Source organism: Gorilla gorilla, chromosome 9 (genome assembly GCF_029281585.2).
Source record: "Gorilla gorilla gorilla isolate KB3781 chromosome 9, NHGRI_mGorGor1-v2.1_pri, whole genome shotgun sequence".
NCBI lineage: Eukaryota > Metazoa > Chordata > Mammalia > Primates > Hominidae > Gorilla > Gorilla gorilla.
In genome coordinates this window covers 110,681,007-110,703,630 of record NC_073233.2, presented here as the reverse complement: position 1 = coordinate 110,703,630, position 22,624 = coordinate 110,681,007, and the positions used below count along the sequence as shown (strand labels likewise).

Genomic DNA, 22,624 nt, shown 5'->3' with positions numbered 1-22,624 from the left:
CACTTACCCTTAAAAGTACTAAGTGCCACTTTTTCTATTCTATTGCATGTAACCTAACATTTCCCCTGTTGAGCAAGTTTCTACAAAGCAACTGGTAAACCTTGGAGAATGGGCAGGGACACAATGAAAACATCAGCCTTTTTTCAACAAATTACCTTCCATTAAGAGAATGACGTGAAGATAAGGAAAATATGAAAAGGGCTTTAAGAAAGTGTAATGCGCTAAGAAAATTCAGAGTGAAACTATTGGGCTGGAGCTGGAGTAACAAGACGGCAGCGTCGGCAGAGGGACAGGGGTCCTTCCGGGCTGGAGCGCTGGCAGTGGTGGCAATGGTATCCCTGCTCTAGCTCACCGCACCCCTTTTTCCAGCCTGCACATAGCTGAGACAGCAAGGCAGTGGCGCCGCCCAGAAACAAGTGGCCCAGCCTTGTAACTGCAAGAACCCTTTCACAAACCGCAGCCTGGCAACAAGAAACCTGACTGAGCAGCGGTGATCAGGTTCCCCGCCAGCTGATTCTGGGCCGCGAATATGAGGGAGGCCTCCGTGTTCCGTGTCCCGTTTCCTGCCACCTTCCGCCGTGGAGGAGCCCCAGAGGCCTCTGTCCTCCTCTCAGAGGCGTCTGGACTTGGCCTCAGCCTCCGTCTTCATCTCTTAGGATGGCGAGCAGCAGCGGATCCAAGGCCGAATTTATTGTTTGAGGGAAATATAAACTAGTAAGGAAGATCAGGTCTGGCTCCTTCTGGGACCTTTATCTGGCCATCGATATCATCAATGGCGAGCAAGTGGCAGTGAAGCTAGAATCTCAAAAGGCCAGGCATCCCCAGTTGCTGTAGGAAAGCAAACTCTGTGAGATTCTTCAAGGTAGGGTTGGCATCCCCCACATACCGTGGTATGATCAGGAAAAAGGCTGCAATGTACCAGTCATAGACCTTCCGGGACCTAGCCTCGAAGACCTCTTCAATTTCTCTTCAAGAAGGTTCACAATGAAAACTGTGCTTATGTTAGCTGACCAGACAATCAATAAAATTGAGTATGTGCATAGAAACAATTTTATACACAGAGACGTTAAACCAGATAACTCCCTAAAGGTATTGGACACCACTGTAGTAAGTTATTCCGTATTGATTCTGGTTTGGTCAAAAAATACAGCAACAGCAGGACAAGGCAACGCATACTGTGCAGGTAATATAAAAATCTCACTAGCACTGCCCGACGTGCCAGCATCAATGCACATCTTGGTATTGAGCAGAGTCACAGAGATGATATGGAATCCTTAGGCTATTTTGATGTGTTTTAACAGAACCAGCTTGCCATGGCAAGGACTTAGGTCCGCAACAAAGAAACAAAAATATGAAAAGATTAGTGAAAAGAAGATGCCCACTCCTGTTGAAGTTTTATGTAAGGGGTTTCTTGCAGAATTTACCATGTGCTTAAACTGTAATCGCGGGCTACACTTTGAGGAAGTCCCGGATGAGGTGTATCTCAGACAGCTATTCCGCATTCTTTCGAGGACCCTGAACCACCAATACGACTAAACATTTTATTGGACAATGTGAAAGTTGAAAGTAGCGCAGCAGACAGCCTCTTCCAGTGGGCAAAGTCAGCAGGCCCAAACCCCCACTGGTTTCTAAGCACCAGCTGAGTAACAGAAGAAGCAGAGCAGATGATCTGTTGCTTTTGATCTCGCATTTGTTGCTGCTAGAAATTTTATTTCATATGTACACTAGCCAATGGTAGTTGCAACCGTCTACTTGGTGTTAGGAACTTAATTTCAGTATGAACTGACTCTGGGCAGCACTGGTAATGCTGCATCCTGAATTGCAGCTGCTGTAATCGTGAATATTAACTGAGATAGTGAAACATGATGACCGGTTTTCTATTGCATTTTTTTCAAGTGAAAAAATTAAATGTTTGACTCACACAAATTAGTGGAGAAATTGGGTAAATGCCAATTTTTTTGTTAAAACCTTTTGTTTTGAACTATACTACTTTGAGATGTCATTTAAGAAGAAGGAGATAAAGTCTTCAGCCACAATTGTGATGGTTGTAAGTGCTCTCAATTGTGCATTCTTAGCATTTTTCCATCCCTGGGGTTTGCAAGTTCTTCACTTAAAACATTCTTAAAATGGTTGTCTTGTTGCTTGAAAGCCAATTGATATGGTAGCAACCAAATATTCCATTGTTTGAGCGTATGAAAGACTCTGCCTGCTCATTCATGCTAGAAATAACAGCATCCAAAATGAAGATGTAAGAAAAACTTAGTAACTACTAGGTTATTCTTAGGACTCTGCATTAATTTTATAATATTCTTGTTATTTAAAAAAGCATATTTGTCACACAAATTTAGTTAACATCTTACAACTAAACATGTATCTATGTTGCTTAGATAAACATAATCACTGTAAACATCTGCATGATCTGGGATTTTGTTTTTATTTTGAAATGGGAACTTTTTTTGTTTACAAGTTCATTGAAAACTAAAAACTTTCTGTAAAAAAAAACCTATCTCACAAAGGGAGAAAGGTAATGGAGGAAATTATCAGTGAAGTAACATTTATACTAAGTCTTGCAGAATGGGTAGACTTTTATTAAGTAGAAATAGAGGAGAATAAAAAATATAAAAAAGCAGGACTGGTACAAGGCACATTTGGGAAAAAATATAATTCACTTTGTTTGTAAGGGGGTAGGATGAGAGGGAAGTGGGACCTGTAAGTCATTTTTAGACCTAAGCATGGAAGGTCTTAAGTGCTAAAGTTAGTTTATATCTGTTTTGCTTTTTTTAAAAATTAATTTTTTATTTCTATAGGTTATTGGGGGACAGGTGGTGTTTGGTTACATGTGTAAGTTCTTTAGTGATGATTTGTGAGATTTTAGTGCACCCATTACCTGAGCAGTATATACTCAATTTGTAGTCTTTTATCTAAACCTGACCCCCTTCCCACCCTTTCCTCCTGAGTCCCCAGAGTCCATTGTGTCATTTTTATGCCTTTGCATTTTCACAGCTTAGCTCCCACTTATGAGTGAGAACATAAGATGTTTGACTTTCCATTCCTGATTTACTTCACTTAGAAGAACAGTCTCTAATCTCATCCAGGTTGCTGCAAATGCCATTAATTCATTCCTTTTTATGGCTGAGTAGTATTCCATCACATATAATAGTATTCCATCATATATAATATATATACTCTATATATAGTATATATATACTATAATATACAGAGTATTGTATATCATATATAGTATTCTGTTATATTTTATATATATAAAATGTATATATATGATATATATGATAAAAAATATACATATGATAAAATATGTATCACAGTTTCTTTATCCACTTGTTGATTCATGGGCATTTGGGTTGGTTCCACATTTTTGCAACTGCGAATTGTGCTGGTATAAACATGCATATGCAAGTATCTTTTTTGTATAATTTACTTCTTTTCCTCTGGGTAGATACCCAGTAGTGGAATTGCTGGATCAAATGGTAGTTCTACTTTTAGTTATTTAAGGAACCTCCACACTGTTTTCCATAGCGGCTGTGCTAGTTTACATTCCCACCAGCAGTGTAGAAGTGTTCCCTGTTCACTGCATCCATGCCAACATCTACTGTTTTTTGATTTTTCAATTATGGGCATTCTTGCAGGATTAAGGTGGTATCGCATTGCAGTTTTGATTTGCATTTCCCTGATCATAAGTGATGTTGAGCATATTTTCATATGTTTGTTGGCCATTTGTATATCTTCTTTTGAGAACTGTCTGTTCATGTCCTTAGCCCACTTTTTGATGACATTGTTTGTTTTATTCTGGCTAATTTATTTGAGTTTGTTGCAGATTCTGGATATTAGTCCTTTGTCAGATATATCAATTGTGAGGATTTTCTCCCACTCTGTGGGTTGTCTGTTTACTCTGCTGGTTGTTCCTTTTGCCATGCTAGACAATGGATACCGCTGAAGCATTTTATTCATAAAAATAATTACAAATATTTTGTGTGTGTTCACTGTGTGCCAGTCATTGTACTAATATATTTTATATGTATTATTTTAGTCTCCAAACAACCATCTAAGGCAGGTGCTGTTATTATTTCCGTTTTTTAGATGAGAAAATAAAAAGGTTGAATAATTGGTCATTTAGCTAGTAATTGGCAGAGTTGGCATTTGAACCCAGGTCTGTGATTTAGCAAGCTGTGCTAGGTAAGAAGTATATAAGGAGGAATAGGAGTCTTGGTTTAAAAGAAAATGAAACCAGATCTATCCAGATGGAAGTGTCCTGGTGGCAGTGGAAACTGTGAGACAAGAGTTCAGGAAAACAGTAGGTCTCGCGTTTAGGAAGACATTTTTGTGGGGATGTTGGGTGAAGTTCTGGGAATAGATGAGACTGTCCTGGAGAAATAGTGGCCAGAGATTAAAAGTGAAGACTCAAAACAGGACATTGGTGAATGGCAAAATTCAAGAGGAAGGAAAGGAAGGAGACACCAGCAAAGGAGGGGAAATAATCAGAAAGGTACAGGGAGAAAAATAAAGTGCAGAAACTCCAAGCTGAGGGTTTCCAAGACTGAGCATTGAACGCTAAAAAGGACTGATGAAAATGTGAACTGAAGAAAAGCCATTTGACTTTTTTAAAATGGTGGATGTTAATAGTAATGTTTGAAAATGTACTACAAGGGGGTGAGGTCAAGGTCAAGATCCAAGTTAAGTAATAAGGCTGATGATAAAGAGAAAAGTGATGCTCAAGGAGTTATGGGTTGCAACAATTGTTAGGGTTGTGCTCCTTCACGTATTTCACAGAGCAGCCATGTTCACAGGATGAGGGAAAGAATCTGTGCCAAGGGCAAGAAACACCCTTGAGAGAGAAGGGTATAATTCACAGGAGAAGATGTCAGTTTAAGCAAAAAGGGACTGTGCAGTCTTATTGGTGGTTTCATCAATAATTTTCTATTAGAACTAAAAATGCATCTCAGTGACAAGTATAAAAAGATGTCTGCAGGGATTAATCTTTTGTCTTAAGAGCTGAATTACCTGGTTTTGCAGCCAAAGACCTTTTTCAAGTTTCTGTCTCTACTACTTGCTAGAGGAACTGTCTTGGACAAAGGATTTAGTCATGGAAAGTTGTCCCAGTTTCTTCCCCTATGAAATGGAAATAATAGTATCCACCCTAACTGTTCCACAGGATTATTGTGAGGATAAAATAGTTTTGTATGTTGAAGGTATAGAGATCCCAGTAAAGGTTAAATGTTATTTCTTTCAGTGAGAACTCATAAGAATTGACTGATTCTTAGCTAGGCATGGTGGCACATGCCTGTAATCCCAGCCACTTGAGAAGCTGAGGCAGGAGAATTGCTTGAGCCCGGGAAGTGGCGGTTGCAATGAGCCAAGATCATGCCACTGCACTCTAGCCTGGGCGACAGAGTGACACTCTGTCTCAATAGAAAAAAAAAAAAGAAAAAGAATTGACTGATTCAAGGAAAACCAACTGACCAGCCCAATGGTCATCATAAATGATTATAACTTTAGGAGGCTGATGAGGGAGGATCACTTGAGGCTAGGAGTTTGAGACCAGCCTGAACAGCATAGCAAGACCCTGTCTCTACAAAAATAATAATAATAACAATTGGCTGGGTGTGGTGGCATACACCTGTAGTTCCCTAGTTGCTGTACGAGAGCTGTAGTCCCAGCTACTTGAGAGGCTGATGTGGGAGGATCACTTGAGCCCAGGAGGTGGAGGCTGCAATGAGCCATGGTTATGCCACTGCATTCCAGCCTGGGCAACAGAGCAAGACTCTGCCTCGAAAAGTATAATAATAAAAAAATAAAAAAAGAATTATGGCTGAGGCATAAGTAGTTAAGAGTAATTAAAAAGAACTGGGTAGCAGGCTTAGAGGACATTTCACTTTGTGAAAAACAGAAAAATTCTGAAACAATGGAATATAGTTTGAATTCTGAATCATGGACTAAAAGCTCTGCAGGCCACACACGTGTGTATGTCACAGACTCCAAACAAGCAAGTCATAGTCTGGGCACATGATCAAAATCTCACAGGAAGCTTCCTCACATATTTCAAATCCATCTCAAATTCATATTCGCAGATGTAAGAGCTGGGAAAGGATGGTTTTGACAGGGCTGAACTGAGCTATGGTATGAGTAACACTCATCCTCAGAAAGTCTCTTGGTTTGAATTTCCTTTAAAAGGAGCTATAGCTGCAAAAATCTGTTTCACAAGTGTGCTAACTATAAGCATTTTCCACAGTGTTTAATAAACCATGCAGATAAGAAAATATTATTGACAAACAAATTAATAAAATGCTCAAAATAATCTGATACTAAATGCTTGTAGCATGGCATGCAAATCACCAAAAATAAATGTGCTATGCTTCATATAAAATCTCCAGTAAGGCTGGGTGTGGTGGCTCACGCCTATAATCCCAACACTCTGGGAGGCCGAGGTGAGAGGACTACTTGAGGCCAGGAGTTTGAGACTAGCCTGGCCAACATAGTGAGACCTCATCTCTACAAAAAATCTTAAAAATCAGTGGGACATGGTGGTGCACATCTGTAGTTCTAGCTACTTGGGAGTCTGAGGCAGGAGGATTGCTTAAGCCCAGGAGTTTGAGGTCCCTACACTCCAGCCTAAGCGACAGAGGGAGACCTTGTCTCTAAATAAATAAATTAGTTAATTGAATGTCCAGTCAGTTGATATATCCAAATTCTTCCCATGCTAATTTTAAAAACTTTAGTCTTAGGAGAGTAAAAGTCATGGACATAAGACTTCTTATAAACAACTCAGCCTAATGAGAAATAGACCCTTTATTTAAGTGTCATTTAAGTATCTATTTCTTCATTGATCTATTCATTTATTAACTCATGTAACAATCATTTGCAGACACCTACTATGTTGAGGTAGTGTAAACTACAAATTCAACAAGTTTGATAAGGGAAATAAGAGAGATTGAGTGAAGGGGAGGATTCTTTCAGGCCTGTGGGACCGGGTGGTGGCATGGAGACATTATTGTGGACTTGAGGGAGTTAATGTGACAGTCCTTGTGTCTCCAGACACTTTCTCTCTGTTAGGGAAGCAAGATTTCTATCCCAGAGTATGTATGTGTCATGTCTGGACTGCAGTGGCACAGAGCTGTGTTCAACGAGTGACTACCACTCTGCTGTGTGCCCTGGGACTCGGGGTTAATTGATCAATCATTTCTACCCAGAAGGTAACCATGAGGACTGACGGAACCAGTGTGTACCAAGTGTCTGTTAAGTGTCTGGTCAATGGTTATCCATAAAGCTACTGCATGGCCATATGTAGGAAGAATACAGACAGTGGGGCAAATTTTTCCCACGTGTAACTCTCACAACAAAATAGCATTAAATACTTAATGTTTCTGGCTAAAGACCATTTCAAGACTTGCAGGACAAAAAATAGAAAAAATATCTGACACTCAAATGGAGTTACAAAATTAAAAAGGCTGAATTCCCCAGCATAAAAAAAATATGAAGCAAGATTGAAATTTCAAGACTAAGTTTAATATGGAAAAATACAAATATGTTTGAGGCCTTTCACAGAGCAGCCAGCATGAAGCAACCAAGAAAACCATGGAAATAATTTGCCTGCCTGGAAATAGTCTGGAGTCAGCTGACACAGCCACACGAGAGCCCTCTTATGCTTGTCATAAGGGGTAAAGGAATAATTTCAGAAAATTACATTTAAAAGAGAATTATGGGGGAAGAAGATGCTCCCAGAGGAAACAAATAGTATGGATATGAAGAGCAAATACAAATTTAACATGTTTTGAGCTTCTTGGAAACTATGCTAAGTCTAGGCATTGCTAGGATTTGGTATGATTTAATCCCCAGCTTTCTGTTCTATATTTTTGTTTTCTTTTTTACTCTCAAATAAATCATATGCTAGCACCAACTGCAAAGTTACATATGTTGTATTAGACGATCTTCCATGAATACCTAACTGGAAATTCCAAGATTCAGGGCCCTGTGAATCTAGGCTGGCTGGTTAACCAAAACTTAATTTAATTTTTTTTGCTTATTTTAGGAAAAAAAAATTAACGAAAAGATGTTTCAAGCAACCAGTTTCCAATCCACGTCAGCAACTATGACATTTAATGAAACACTGTGAGCATTTAGCATGAGAGCTCTGGACTCAGATGCAGGGAGCTTTGCTAGAGAAGGGAGGACAAAGCAGGCATGATGTGGCGGGTTGTGGGGGACTCCAAGGCTCTATTTCCAACTTCCATCAGAGAACTTCTCCTTTCACCTGGTTTTCAAATTTGCTTTCCAAAAGGGATTTTGTTTAAGTAAAGGATACAGAGGTTTATAAAAGTTTGAAAACTTCTACATTGCAGGATGTGCAGGCTCTTGCCAGATGGGACAGTGTATGAGACTCTTCCAGGGTGACGTCTTAGGCAATTTCCTGTCCAATCACAGATGGTCACGATGCTGCTTTCCTGAGTTAACCTATTAACTCACCGTTGTTTCCCAGGCCTCAGTGGAGCTAGGCTTGTCACGTCTTCACACTGACTAGATTCCCTCACAGTCAAGTATATCTGCCACTCCTTGACTTTTAAAACATAGTCTATGTTCACCCTCTAATATGAAGAGCCCCTTTCACTATTTTCTTTGTCTGTGCTGGAGTCACTTCAGTGGCAAGTGTTCTTTGGTCTCTGCCCCACCCTCCCTCTGATGCCTCTGAGAAGAGGATTTCATTTTTGTGAGAATGTCTTCCCATTCTTCTTACCCTCTTGAACTCACATGTTATGCCACTCAGATGAGGAAGTTGTAGTTAATTAGAAAGGATATGACTTATCTCAAGTCAATCCAAGATATACTGAAGTATTGTTTATGAGTGAGATATCAGTCTTGACGCAGAAAGGAAACAGGAATCCATAAGGTGAGGAAAGTCTTGAAAAGCAAACCTGATACAGTGGGAAAGGTGGGAGACACCATAAGGTGCTGAAGGGATAAAACAGGCCAGTGTTTCTCCACTCTATGTTTTCAATAAATGCTTCCAAGGAAGGAGAGTGGGGCATGAGTAGGGGAGCTACAGAGATAAACCAACTTTTCTTACCAGGAATGCTACAGATAGCACTGGTGACACCAGTCACCAGTACCCAAGACAATTTAATGTGGAACTTAAGTACAGGAATACACATCTTTCATTACAGAGCCATGTATTTATTTTAATGGGCAGGAGATGCTAAATAAGATCTTTTGAATGGAGGAATGCATAAATATATGAGTGAATACATACATGAAAGAATAAATAAATGCTGCCTAGCACCAAGGAGCAAAGATAGACTCATATCAAGGGAAACAAGTATGATTAAAAATAAGACCCCAGAGTCACGCTCAGTCTCTTTCCAGCCTTTTCATCATCCAGTACATTCAGACAAGTTTCAGGGAAGGATCCTATTTGTCCCATGATAATGATGGGCAAGGGGTGGGGAGTTATCTCATACTCCACCTGTGGATGAGGGGTCTTCTCAGGTAAGGCTCTTAAATCCTAGGCCTGAGTAAATTTTTTCAAATTTTATTTTAGACAGGGTCTCTCTCTGTTGCCTAGGCTGGAGTGCAGTGGCACAATCACAGCTCAATGCAGCCTCAACCTCCCAGGCCCAAGTGATCCTCCCACCTCAGCCTCTTCAGTGACTAGGACTACAGGTGCATGCCTCCATGCTTGGCTAACTTTTAAAAATGTTTGTTTGTTTGTTTGTTTTTTACAGAGATGGGGTTTCACCATGTTGCCCAGGCTGATCTTGAACTCCTGGGCTCAAGTGATTCCCCTGCCTCGGCCTCCTGAAATTCTGGGATTATACGCTTGAGCCACCATGCCTGGCTCTGAGTAAAGATTAAGGGAAGCCATGGTGCTATCGCAATAGGGTACCAGGCAGCTTAACAAAGGCAGAAGGGAACCTCAGAGAACCCCGAAGAGCCACCATAAAGTGAGTGCTGGAGGAGCTGAACTTCAGTCAGTACAGGTGCCGAACAGCCATAAGGTGCGCAGTGTTAGTAATTCCACCCTCTGCCCTGGGAGCAAGGTGTGTGGAGAAACCTGTAGCACTTTATGACCATCAGAATCAAGTCTTCTTCAAAAAGACCATGGAGTACTCTTTGACCTGTGTATATAACAAGAGCCTTTCTCAAATAGGAAAGAAATGAATTGGAGAAAACCACTGTTTACATGGCAGAGTGTGTCTCCTTCACACACCTCTTGTTTGAAGTTAATCATGACATTGCAACACCAAGTGATTCCAAATAATCTGCTAGGAGTCACCATTTCTAATGATTGCCTAGTCTATTCATAGCTAATCAAGAGGATGTTATAAAACATGAGTCAGACAGCCTCTGGCTTTCTGGAAGGGCAAGGACTCTATATATACAGAGGGAGCTTCCTAGCTGGGATATTAGAGCAGCAAGAAGCTGGGAAGCCATCACTTACCTTGCACTGAGAAAGAAGACAAAGGCCAGTATGCACAGCTTTCCTCCACTGCTGCTGCTGCTGTTCTGGGGTGTGGTGTCTCACAGCTTCCCAGCGACTCTAGAAACACAAGAGCAAGATGTGGACTTAGTCCAGGTAAATGCTGCATTGCATGTGACAATAATGCAAATTTTTAGTTTGTATTTTTCTGCAGTAATGTAATAGAGTTTTTTAAGGATAGGTTTTTTAAGGATAGGATAGGTTTCCTATAAAGAGATTTTTTTTTTTTTTTTGCTAGAAACAGCACCCTCCACCCAAAATATATCTAGCCATGCATAGGCTCTCTTTTTCCAGTTGGAGGTGAGAGTGAACTAAAGGAACAGCATCCAAACCTGTCTCCACAAATTGTAGACTTGTAACAGTATGCAAATCTTGCTCTACAAAAATTGCTCTACTATGAAGTTCTTACTTCACAATAATTAATAGTAGGGACATTTCTACTCTGAAATTTCTTTCTCACCAAAAATAAGGATAAAAGCAACTGCAAAATCTAAACACAAGGCTTAAAAGCAGTTCTCTGTTTTGGCTAGAACTTAATGCCATCAATTTGTAGAATAATGAGAAAGATTTCCCATGCAGTGTTTCGATAATTTTCTTTTGTCAGAAATACCTGGAAAAATACTACAACCTGAAGAATGATGGGAGGCAAGTTGAAAAGCGGAGGAATAGTGGCCCAGTGGTTGAAAAATTGAAGCAAATGCAGGAATTCTTTGGGCTGAAAGTGACTGGGAAACCAGATGCTGAAACCCTGAAGGTGATGAAGCAGCCCAGATGTGGAGTGCCTGATGTGGCTCAGTTTGTCCTCACTGAGGGGAACCCTCGCTGGGAGCAAACACATCTGACCTACAGGTAGGCAGACTGAGGGCCAGAGTGAGAGAGCTATTTCCCATGACAGTGGTAAGAAGTTATGTCCAATGTGTCTCTATTTTGTTTCATTCTAAGGATTGAAAATTACACGCCAGATTTGCCAAGAGCAGATGTGGACCATGCCATTGAGAAAGCCTTCCAACTCTGGAGTAATGTCACACCTCTGACATTCACCAAGGTCTCTGAGGGTCAAGCAGACATCATGATATCTTTTGTCAGGGGAGGTAAGTTCTTATAGCACCTTAACCTCACCTTGCCCCTAGATCTCATAGCTTTGCAACTGGAATTGATTGTTTAAGATGAATGTTGATTTTATGGGCTCGAAGAGGGAAACTGCATCACAGTTGATGGAAGTATGTTGGCCTCTTAACAAAGCTAATGCTTGCCCTTCTGGCTTAGCTTACATAAGAACCACAAGGAATCTTTGTTGAATTGTTTCTTTCAGATCATCGGGACAACTCTCCTTTTGATGGACCTGGAGGAAATCTTGCTCATGCTTTTCAACCAGGCCCAGGTATTGGAGGGGATGCTCATTTTGATGAAGATGAAAGGTGGACCAACAATTTCAGAGGTAAGCCAATCAAATTTGCCTCTCTCAATTCTCCCACCCCTTCATGTTTCATTGTAATATTGGTTGATTTAGTTGAAAGAATGCATTCGTAGAAGTATATATTTTTCTATTACCACTCAGAAAATTAGTGATACACTTAGAAAAGTGAAAGAGCGGTCTTTTCTGCTAGCTAACAACATCTTAGCAGTGACAACTAGGCCACTCTAAAATTGTTATTAAGAAAATTGTTGAAAACTTTGATGTTTTAATTGTGGGCATCAACATTGAAACTTTTTCATTAGAAGAAAACAGTGAAATTTAACAGAGGTCATAAACTTAAGTGGAAATTAAAGAAAAGGAAGGCTTTTTGTGTTTTCCAAAATTTCCAGCAGTCAACATTTATCAGTTTTGTAAATAAGAAAAATATTAAATATTAGGCTGGGCGCAGTGGCTCATGCCTGTAATCCCAGCACTTTGGGAGGCCAAGGCAGGCAGATCACAAGGTCAAGAGTTCGAGACCAGCCTGACCAATATGGTGAAACCCCGTCTCTTCTAAAAATATAAAAATTAGACAGGCATGGTGGCACACGTCTGTAATCTCAGCTACTCAGGAGGCTGAGGCAGGAGAACCACCTGAACCCAGGAGGCAGAGGTTGCAGTGAGCCAAGATCATGCCACTGCCCTCCAGCCTGGGTGACAGAGCGAGACTCCGTCTCAAGAAAGAAAAAAAGAAAAAGAAAAATATTAAATGCTAATAGAACATTTTGCTTCTGTGTGAAATAATATGTGTCATTTAGTCATTGATAATATTGATTAATCTGTGGTGTGCTTTCAGTCAGCTGAGTTTGTCTTTTAATTGTATCAGTGTAATCATAGAGTTTAGGTTTCAACATGTCTCTTCGTTATTAATAAATGCATGCCTTCTGCCTTCGGAAAAAAGATATACATGCATATATTTCAAAAGTCACTGATAAAATAGTAACATGAGTCCTTGTAGTTGTAAATTATTTATTAGTTAAATGCCTCAAAACTGAATACCTTTCAAATAATTACAAATTGATTTATTGGCCTTTTTAGAGTACAACTTATATCGTGTTGCGGCTCACGAACTCGGCCATTCTCTTGGACTCTCCCATTCTACTGATATCGGGGCTTTGATGTACCCTAGCTACACCTTCAGTGGTGATGTTCAGCTAGCTCAGGATGACATTGATGGCATCCAAGCCATATATGGTGAGTATGGAGAAAAACATTACGGACAAGGGCCTGGTGGTCTTTATATGTATTTCAAATAAAACAGCCATTAGCGATATCCTTGAAGAAGCTGTCTTCATTGTTTATGTAGTTTTCTAATACTAGGCAAAACTAACTCCAGGTATTTTATTTTCCTTAGGACGTTCCCAAAATCCTGTCCAGCCCATCGGCCCACAAACCCCAAAAGTGTGTGACAGTAAGCTAACCTTTGATGCTATAACTACGATTCGGGGAGAAGTGATGTTCTTTAAAGACAGGTAAGATGTCAGTTCTTCTTTGTGATCTGCATTTGTAATAATAACAACATTCACCACTATGATTAACTATTATGCTTCACATGTTACTTATTTCATGCTGATTTACATCTATAATCATATGGTAGCAACCGCATGCATTTGTACAACATAATGTACTTGTAACAACTTTGTTTTTCTACATGTATTAGGTCAACTGATTCTCAGAAAATATAGTTGATTTAGAAAATCAGTATGTATGATCTTTTTTTACAGATTAGCAAAGTAAGTCAGAGAGAAGGAAAGAGATCTTTTGGGGGCACAGAGCTCATTGGTAGCAGAGCAGTTATTGGTCTTCTGTTCCCTATTTCAGGTCTGTTTTCATTATGCCACTCTTTATGGTGATAAGTATCATTGGACTTTCTTAGGAGAAAGTGGTCCTTTCCATAGCAACATCTCACTGATGAGGGTTGCATAGCCATCCTTTAATTATCTCCCCTGCCATCCTGGAGAAATGGCCCTCCCAAAGCCTATTATCTTGAAGGGTCTCTGTTGCCCCCTGGAGGCCCAGAGAAGAAGAGAAGAGAGGGCACCAATGCTGGGAAAGTCCCCAAGAACTGATGAAATCCCTCCTGGGACAGATAGGGGCAGTCACAACGTGGTGCTTCCCTCTTCAAAGAAGAATCCTAGAACTCCCTCTGCAGCATGTGGACTCAAAAAGTTGGGGTCATGCAAGGAGGAGGCCTGCTCTCTGTACCATAGTGATTCCTAAAGGATCAGGCAAAATAATAACACACTCTTTTGGTGTGTTATTGCACACTGCATTTGGTGAATGATGCAGTCCACAGAAAAATCAACACATAGAAATTGAGGGTGGCCTGAAAGGCTCGTTATCTGCAGCCTCTCAAGTGCTGTGGCACTGTTTTACTACTCTGTAGTCGCATCTCTCCTAGAATTCAGGGCACTGGCTCATAATTCTTTCTGCCCTCTCTTTACTTTTTAAGTGTAAAAGATAAGGCTGGAGGTAAACTCAGGGTGTGGTTCAATGCTGAGACAAGTTAAGAAAACACATGGTTTTAAAGGAAACCTCTCAGTACAGCAGGACACACCTATCAAACCAAATATTACTAGATGGAACAGGACCAATTTGAGGATTTGCCAGAATTGAAATGACACAGAGATCATTTAAATGTCGCCACGTCGAGGAGACATGAAAGGCTAGAGATAGAGAGAGTAACTGATTTGCCTAAGGCGTCACAGCCAGGCAGAGGCAGGACTGGACCTAGAAGTCAGGTTGCCGACAGCCAAGGCCATAGGCTTCCCTGTGGCCTGGAATCTGGAACTCTTCTGTGTCAGCCCACATAACAGTCGATGCTGTGCTGTTACCCTAGTCCCTATAAGCTCTATAATCCACTTTGTGTAAATACTACTAACCAAGGGACAACAAAGGGAGTGGCTGCCAGAGCTGAGTTTAAAAATCAACCTTAGCCTCTTACCAGCTGGGTGGCCTTAGACACCTCCCTTAGTCTCCCCGACCTCAATTTCTCATCCTCAAATACTCTCTTGTAGTGTCCTTGTGATAAGGTCTGATGTAAGGAATGGGCCTGGTGTGTTGTAAGTAATCACTAAATAATAGGATATTAGAGTCATGGTCCAGCTGGTAATGTGCACAGCCGATCCCTAATGGCTCACCAAAGCTGACTGTTAAATTTTGAAGAATTTTGCAAGCTAGCTGTGAACCATAGCCATTATTAAAAATTAAATTATAGGCCAGGTGCAGTGGCTTACACTTGTAATTGCAGCACTTTGGGAAGCTGAGGCGGGGGAATCATTTGAGATCAGGAGTTCAAGACCAGCCTGGCCAATATGGTGAAACCCTGTCTCTACTAAAAGTACAAAAATTAGCTGGGCGTGTTGGCCTGTACCTGTAATCCCAGCTACTCAGGAGGCTGAGGCAGGAGAATCCTTGAACCTGGGAGGCAGAGGTTGCAGTGAGCCAAGATTGTACCACTACACTCCAGCCTGGGTGACAGAGTGAGACTCTGTCTCAAAAAAGTAAATAAATAAAAAATAAAGAGATAAAACTTAAATTATATAAACAAAATTAAATTACATTAAAATAAAAGGTAATAAAAATAATCAAAATTCATCAGTTTGTCATAATTTTTACTGCATTTTTCTACTTATTTATGTTCTTAAAGTTACTTATGCCTATTTTATTTGTATGCTATACAATGGTGCTCCACTGAGACTCTTGAAATTCATCATAATGGGAGTATTTCAAGCTAGTGAAATCAGCAAATGCTATAAACCAACCCTTCTTTGGAGAGCTGAATGTTATACATTTACCAGCACACCACTAGTGCCAGCAACAAGAAGGAGCTGGAGCTGGATATCTGCCAGAGATTACCAGAAATTAGATGGAAACCTTTCTTGCTTTTTTTCTAATCAGATTCTACATGCGCACAAACCCCTTCTACCCGGAGGTTGAGCTCAATTTCATTTCTGTTTTCTGGCCACAACTGCCAAATGGGCTTCAAGCTGCTTACGAATTTGCCGACAGAGATGAAGTCCGGTTTTTCAAAGGTAATCTTTCTAATTATTTTTCACTGCTTTAATAAATCAATTTTTCATTCCCTTTGGGGCTGAGATATAAGGTTACTAGCTACATTCTCTCCAGGGACTTTTGAAAATCTCAGTCTCACCAACCAAATCAATGAAAGTCCATCAACTTAACTAAACAGTGCGTAGCGCATTTTGGAGTCATCTTAAACAAAAGGCAAATGACTGGAGATAGAATGTTCGGGTCTTTTTAATGAATCTAGATTTACAAAAATATTTTCTGCACAAACTATGTATTTAAAACCCCCTCCATATTCCTGGGAATACTCAAAGTAAAATTCGAGACTTGGGCCAATCCTACAGAGGATGGAACAGAAAGATTTTGTTTGTATGGTTTCCTAGACTCTATTTCAATACAAACTACCCTCTTGAGAATGGGGGAGGCTCAAGTAGGCAGCTAAGATAGGGGATGCCACAGCCAAGATAGGGGATGCCGCAACCTTGCTATAAGAGTGTGGTCCTCAGACCAGCATCATTGGCATCACTTGACAGTCTGTTACAAATTCAGAATCTCAGGTCCCACTTCAGATCTTCTTTAATAGAATCTGAATTTTAACAAGTTTCCTGAGCAATTCATATGCACATATGCACATCAAATTATGAGAAGTTCTGAATACTGTGAATTGAATGGGAGAAACTGCTTCGATTCTGTCAGAATGAAACACAATCCAATGATCAGCTCCTGGACTTTGAAGACACTATGCCACGCACCAGTATTTTTGCAAACGTGTGTTTAACGTAGTACAATGAGTAAGACATTTGACTCAGCCATACACTCAAGGCAAAGAATTAAATGCAGGTCAGATGGGCCAAACGCTTTGAAACAGGATTTCTAGCCTTTAAATTATGAAATTAAATGGATGTTAGAGACAGAAAGTTTCAAATTCCTTTTTCATGAGGGGTAAATAGCACGTGTGTACAGTAAGAGAAATCTTGGCTTTAGTATATGAGACCAGCTTTATGTGATGAGGGGCTTACTGAGTATAAACACGGAAACTGGACACAGCATTAATTCAAGTATTTGGAACTATCTTCTAGTCAAATGCAGTGATTTGAATCCAGGATTGCAAACCCTTACAGGTTATGAGTCACTACAGCACTTCACCCTTTATGATACAAATGGTTTGAACTTCCACAGTCCATGAGCAAACCTGGAGAACCGAAGTTTATATCACCAAGGTGGCATAAATAACTCTTTAGTCATTTGAACATCTGACTTTGGAAAGAAGCCCCCAACCCCATAAACAAGTCATTCTCAAAGCTTGCTGCAGATTACAATCAACTAAGAAGCTTCCAAAGATAGACACATTTAATTGGTCTGGGATAGGGTGCTGGCATCAGTATTTTCAAAAATCTCCCTAGATGATTCTAATCTGCAGCCAGGGTACTGCACTAGCATGTGAAACTAAGAACTTAGCTGAAAATTCACTTACAGCCTATTGAAGTCTTAGGCAAGTGTTTTCATCACTCTTTCTTGATTGGCAGGGAATAAGTACTGGGCTGTTCAGGGACAGAATATGCTACACGGATACCCCAAGGACATCTACAGCTCCTTTGGCTTCCCTAGAACTGTGAAGCATATCGATGCTGCTCTTTCTGAGGAAAACACTGGAAAAACCTACTTTTTTGTTGCTAACAAATACTGGAGGTAAGTTTAAGTGCAGAGCATGTTAGGGCCTCAGTTCTTTCTACATAAAAAGTTCTAGAACAGCCAATTTCAAAGTGAGTCTCAAACTGCCTTGGCCGGCATCCTTTCCTTCAGATGGCTGGTGCCAATCTATCATCTATTTAGTCTATTGACCAATAATCATCACACAATGCCTGCACTGGGAATCCAGAGAATGTAGGGGGATGAATTTTAAAAGGATGTAGAATTGAGGACATTCATCTTAACAGAGCTACTTCGGCCAAAAGTTACTTATCTTCCATAGTATGTTACCTCGATAGGACATAGCGTAGAACCTACCGGAGAATTCGATGTTGGATTTCAGAGGGGCCTTAAAGGCCTTTTAGTTCACCCGACATTCCACCTTATCCCATCCACTCCCCATTTCACAAATGACCTATAAAATGAAATATTCTGGTTAAATTCCTCATTGTGTATTTTCTGTAATGATTTTGAGAGTGCACATGTTTAGCAAAAGGTCTGACACTCTTAACTCTTTTCTGACCAGGTATGATGAATATAAACGATCTATGGATCCAGGTTATCCCAAAATGATAGCACATGACTTTCCTGGAATTGGCCACAAAGTTGATGCAGTTTTCATGAAAGATGGTAAGTGAATATACATGTATTTCCTCCATTTCATTGCCATATCAATAACATCATTATCGTTAGTTGGAACAGCAAATGCCAAAAATATCTGTGCTCACAGATGAATTGGTTTCTCAAGAATTCAAGTTATACCTAGAAACTACTTGTATAATGCAGTAAGTCTCTTTTGTTTTGTTTCTAGGATTTTTCTATTTCTTTCGTGGAAGAAGACAATACAAATTTGATCCTGAAACAAAGAGAATTTTGACTCTCCAGAAAGCTAATAGCTGGTTCAACTGCAGGAAAAATTGAACATTACTAATTTGAATGGAAAACACATGGTGTGAGTCCAAAGAAGGTGTTTTCCTGAAGAACTGTCTATTTTCTCAGTCATTTTAACCTCTAGAATCACTGATACACAGAATATAATCTTATTTATACCTCATTTTGCATATTTTTTTACTATTTAGAATGTAGCCCTTTTTGTACTGATATAATTTAGTTCCACAAATGGTGGGTACGAAAAGTCAAGTTTGTGGCTTATGGATTCATATAGGCCAGAGTTGCAAAGATCTTTTCCAGAGTATGCAACTCTGACATTGATCCCAGAGAGCAGCTTCAGTGACAAACATATCCTTTCAAGACAGAAAGAGACAGGAGACATGAGTCTTTGCCAGAGGAAAAGCAGCTCAAGAACACATGGGCAGTCACTGGTGTCACCCTGGATAGGCAAGGGATAACTCTTCTAACACAAAATAAGTGTTTTATGTTTGGAATAAAGTCAACCTTGTTTCTACTGTTTTATACTCTTTCTATGATATTTATTATTGTTACTTTCTGATGACAACGCCACACTTACAGAGACTGCTTTTCAAATTTGAAATGGGAAGTAGACAATATAAAAAATATTCATGTGGGAAATGAGGATATACAAAAAACTCAAATATTCTCTATTCACATGGAATTTATACTATATAAACTGGGGTGGGGGAGGGGAATCCATTTCCCTTGCCCCATTTATGGATTCCAAAAGTGGTTTTAGGTAAAATCAGTGACATCATGGTAGAGCGTTCTAGGTGTATGTCATTTTCTCTCTTCTGAACATATGGGAGGGTTCCATTTTCCCACAGTCCAACTCCTTGCAGAGTTGGGTGGTGGGCATTGGGGCATCTGACTACTTCTAGCCAGAGGGTTGAGTGAAGAAGTGACAAATATCATTTTCAGACTGGAACATTTAATTGCTGGTGGAAATTTCTCTAGTAGTCTACTCCTTCCGTCCTGTGGTAGAAGTACATCATGAGAGAGTTGCCACAAGACAGAACAAGCTGAATTGCTGGAGGTAACTGCTCCAAATAGTTACACAAACCTCAGTAGACTTTGCTTAAGCAGGAAATCAAATTTTAGGCTGGCCATGGTGGCTCACACCTATAATCCTAGCATTTTGGGTGGCTGAGACAGGAGGATTGCTTGAGACTAGGAGTTCGAGACCAGCCTGGGCAACATAGTAAGGCTCTACGTCTACAAAAAAAAATTTAAAAATAGCTGAGTATAGTGGTACACACCTGTAGTCCCAGCTACTCAGAGGGCTGAGATGGGAGGATCACTTGAGCCCAGGAGTTGGAGGCTTCAGTGAGTCATAATCGCACCACTTTATTAGTCCGTTCTCACATTGCTATAAAGAATTACCTCAGACTGGATAATTTATAAAGAAAAGAGGTTTAATTGGCTCACGGTTTCACCGGCTGTACAGGGAGCATGGCTGGAAAGACCTCAGGAAACTTATAATCATGACAGAAGGTGAAAGAGAAGCCGGCATGTCCTACGTGGCTGGAGCAAGAGGAAGAGAGAGAGCAGGTGGAAGTGCTACACACTTTCAAACAACCAGATCTTGTGAGAACTCACTCACTATCACAAGAACAGCAAAGGGGAAATCCATTCACATGATTCAGTTACCTCCCACCAGATCCCACCTCCAATGCTGAGGAATTACAATTCCACACAAGATTTGCCTAGGGACACAGAGCCAAACCATATCACCGCTGCACTCCAGCCTGGGTTACAGAATGAGATTCTTGTCTCTAAACATATATACAACTTTTATTTCCTAAGCCACTAAGATTTTCTATTTGGTTAATGCTGCATAATATAGTTTGTCAAGATAATCACTAGTTTATCATGACTAATTTGGGAGGAAAGTTTATGTAGGCAGGAGTCTTGCAAGTAGCTTTACACAGGCAGAAGCAAGCTCTACACAGGCAGAAGTAGTACCTCCCTCTTGCCAGAGGAGCACAAACTATGCTTGCAAGGAGTTGATAAAGACTTCACTTGAGACAAAAACCTCACAAGATAGTGCTTGCCCTCGTCCCAGATTGCTCTTCCCTCTGCTCATTATTTTCAGGCAAATGACTAAGATCAGGTCTCAGCATAGTTCAGATCCTAGCTATGGTAGGAAATAGGTTACTAACCAAAAGAATTATAGGACCTGGGCATTAAGTATCATCAGAAATCAAAGAAACACATATGGGAGTAAATCTGAAAGGCATCGGATTAAGTTGGGGGATGTAAGGCTGAAGAGAGAAGAATTTATTGACATCGATACACACATTCTTGACTTGGGAATCAGTTTCCTAGAAAGGAGACCAGGAGCTTGTCTAACACTCTGCTGACATGGATTCTCAAATCTTGGACACAATGATGTCCTTTGGCATATGAGGTGGAGATGCCAGAATTTCTGTGGCATGATTTTGAGGGAGAAGTCAGAAGGCACAGAGAGATTTGAACCTTAAAATGAATCTATTACATGAAATTGAAGAACCCACCATCATACTCTGTTGCCTGGGAAGGCCCAGAGGGCACTGTTTTCATTGGCTTTCATTGAAGCCATAAGGACCACACTGGTGAGGGTGCACACTGGTGTCTCAGAGATACCTGGTGGTGGTTGTTCTCTGTGAGGTGGGTTAAGAATATGAGGTGTTTCTGGGGAACTGGCCTCTCTCGTATCATTAAAGATGATGGGATAGCAGAATGGTAAAAGTGCATACATACAGACGTATATGTATATACATGTATATACATACACATCCATATACATATACATATATATACATATGTATGTACACATGCATACATATATCTCTCCATTTATATACACACATATACTATATATACATATACATATGTATATACAAATCATACTTATCATATGTATGTACAAATAATATAAAACATGCATAATATGTATACGTTATAATATGTATACACAAATCATACAAAACATACATATGTGTGTGTGTGTGTGTGTGTGTATATATATGTATGTGTATATATGGAGAGAGAAATCCTCCTTCAAGGGGACCTAGTCTGTCTCTCTCTCTCTCTCTCACACAGACACACACACACACAGACACACATCTTAGTAACTGTGATGCCACTACGTACCAAGGATTACATATGTCTTTTAAATTATCCTCACAAAGGTACCTATGGCCATCCACCAGGGTAACTGTGCACTGGGGAAGAAGAGTACTCAGATTTTGCAAGGACAGTTGGATACCAGATCTGAACTGACCTGGTATCAGAGGTCCCAACATGGTATTAAGGCCTTCCAGTTTAGAAAGGAGGTATATGAGGGAAAGTGATAAATAGGGTTCTGACTCAAGGTCATCTCACAGTGGGCCCAGTGGGCCCACAGACCATCTTGTGGTTGTTCCCTGACTTCTGGAATAAGATCTTTATGGTAGGAAGGGCCAACCAGTAGCCCCTGAAACTGCTCCTCCTAAACTCTGGCCAAAATAGTAAACCAAAAGCAGCAAAAAACCAATGTCACATCCTGGGAAGATTGCACAGACTGGTTACACTATCAGAGTTTTAAATGCAACAAGGAGGGTAATCCTCTCACAGCCTCACTCAATGAATCCTTGGAGCCCTTGCATAAACCAAATACATCATGACGGTGGACTTACCTAGTGGGTAACTACCTAGCAGGTAACTTACCTAGTGGGTAATTACCATCACAGCTACTATTTCAGACATGATTTCTTTACTAGAGCAAATTAACACAGCCTCAGAAACATGATACAGAGTGATTCAAGAGGAGTGTTTAGAGATTTCCCCTACTGTCTTTGAGCCCAGAAATGCACTAGAAAGTAGGGGTTTTGCTTGTTTGGGTTTTGTTTGGGTTTTAAATGAGGCTCTAGCCTTCCAGTTTGAATCCTTTTAGAGAATTTAACCCCAAACACCACTCTAAGGGGAAGTAGTAGCTTTTTTCCAGACCTATCCCGTATGTCTTAAAGGGGCAGTGTTCTGGCCAATGAATTGCAGAGCAAAGCTGCAAGATCTGCTCTGCCACTCAACTC

The 22,624-nt window shown here is 40.3% G+C and overlaps 1 protein-coding gene and 1 pseudogene across 1 annotated transcript; both read left to right on the top strand.

The window, feature by feature from the left end:
• Window positions 1-657: 657 nt before the first annotated feature.
• LOC101132356 (casein kinase I-like) lies at window positions 658-1,632 on the top strand (annotated as a pseudogene).
• Window positions 1,633-10,306: 8,674 nt separating this feature from the next.
• Window positions 10,307-19,073, top strand: MMP1 (matrix metallopeptidase 1). The gene is made up of 10 exons (XM_004052035.5): window positions 10,307-10,582; window positions 11,091-11,335; window positions 11,429-11,577; window positions 11,799-11,924; window positions 12,981-13,136; window positions 13,297-13,414; window positions 15,843-15,976; window positions 17,498-17,660; window positions 18,187-18,290; window positions 18,472-19,073. The coding sequence occupies exons 1-10, from the start codon at window positions 10,478-10,480 to the stop codon at window positions 18,579-18,581; spliced, it is 1,410 nt and encodes a 469-aa protein (XP_004052083.3). The 5' UTR covers window positions 10,307-10,477; the 3' UTR covers window positions 18,582-19,073.
• Window positions 19,074-22,624: the final 3,551 nt, after the last annotated feature.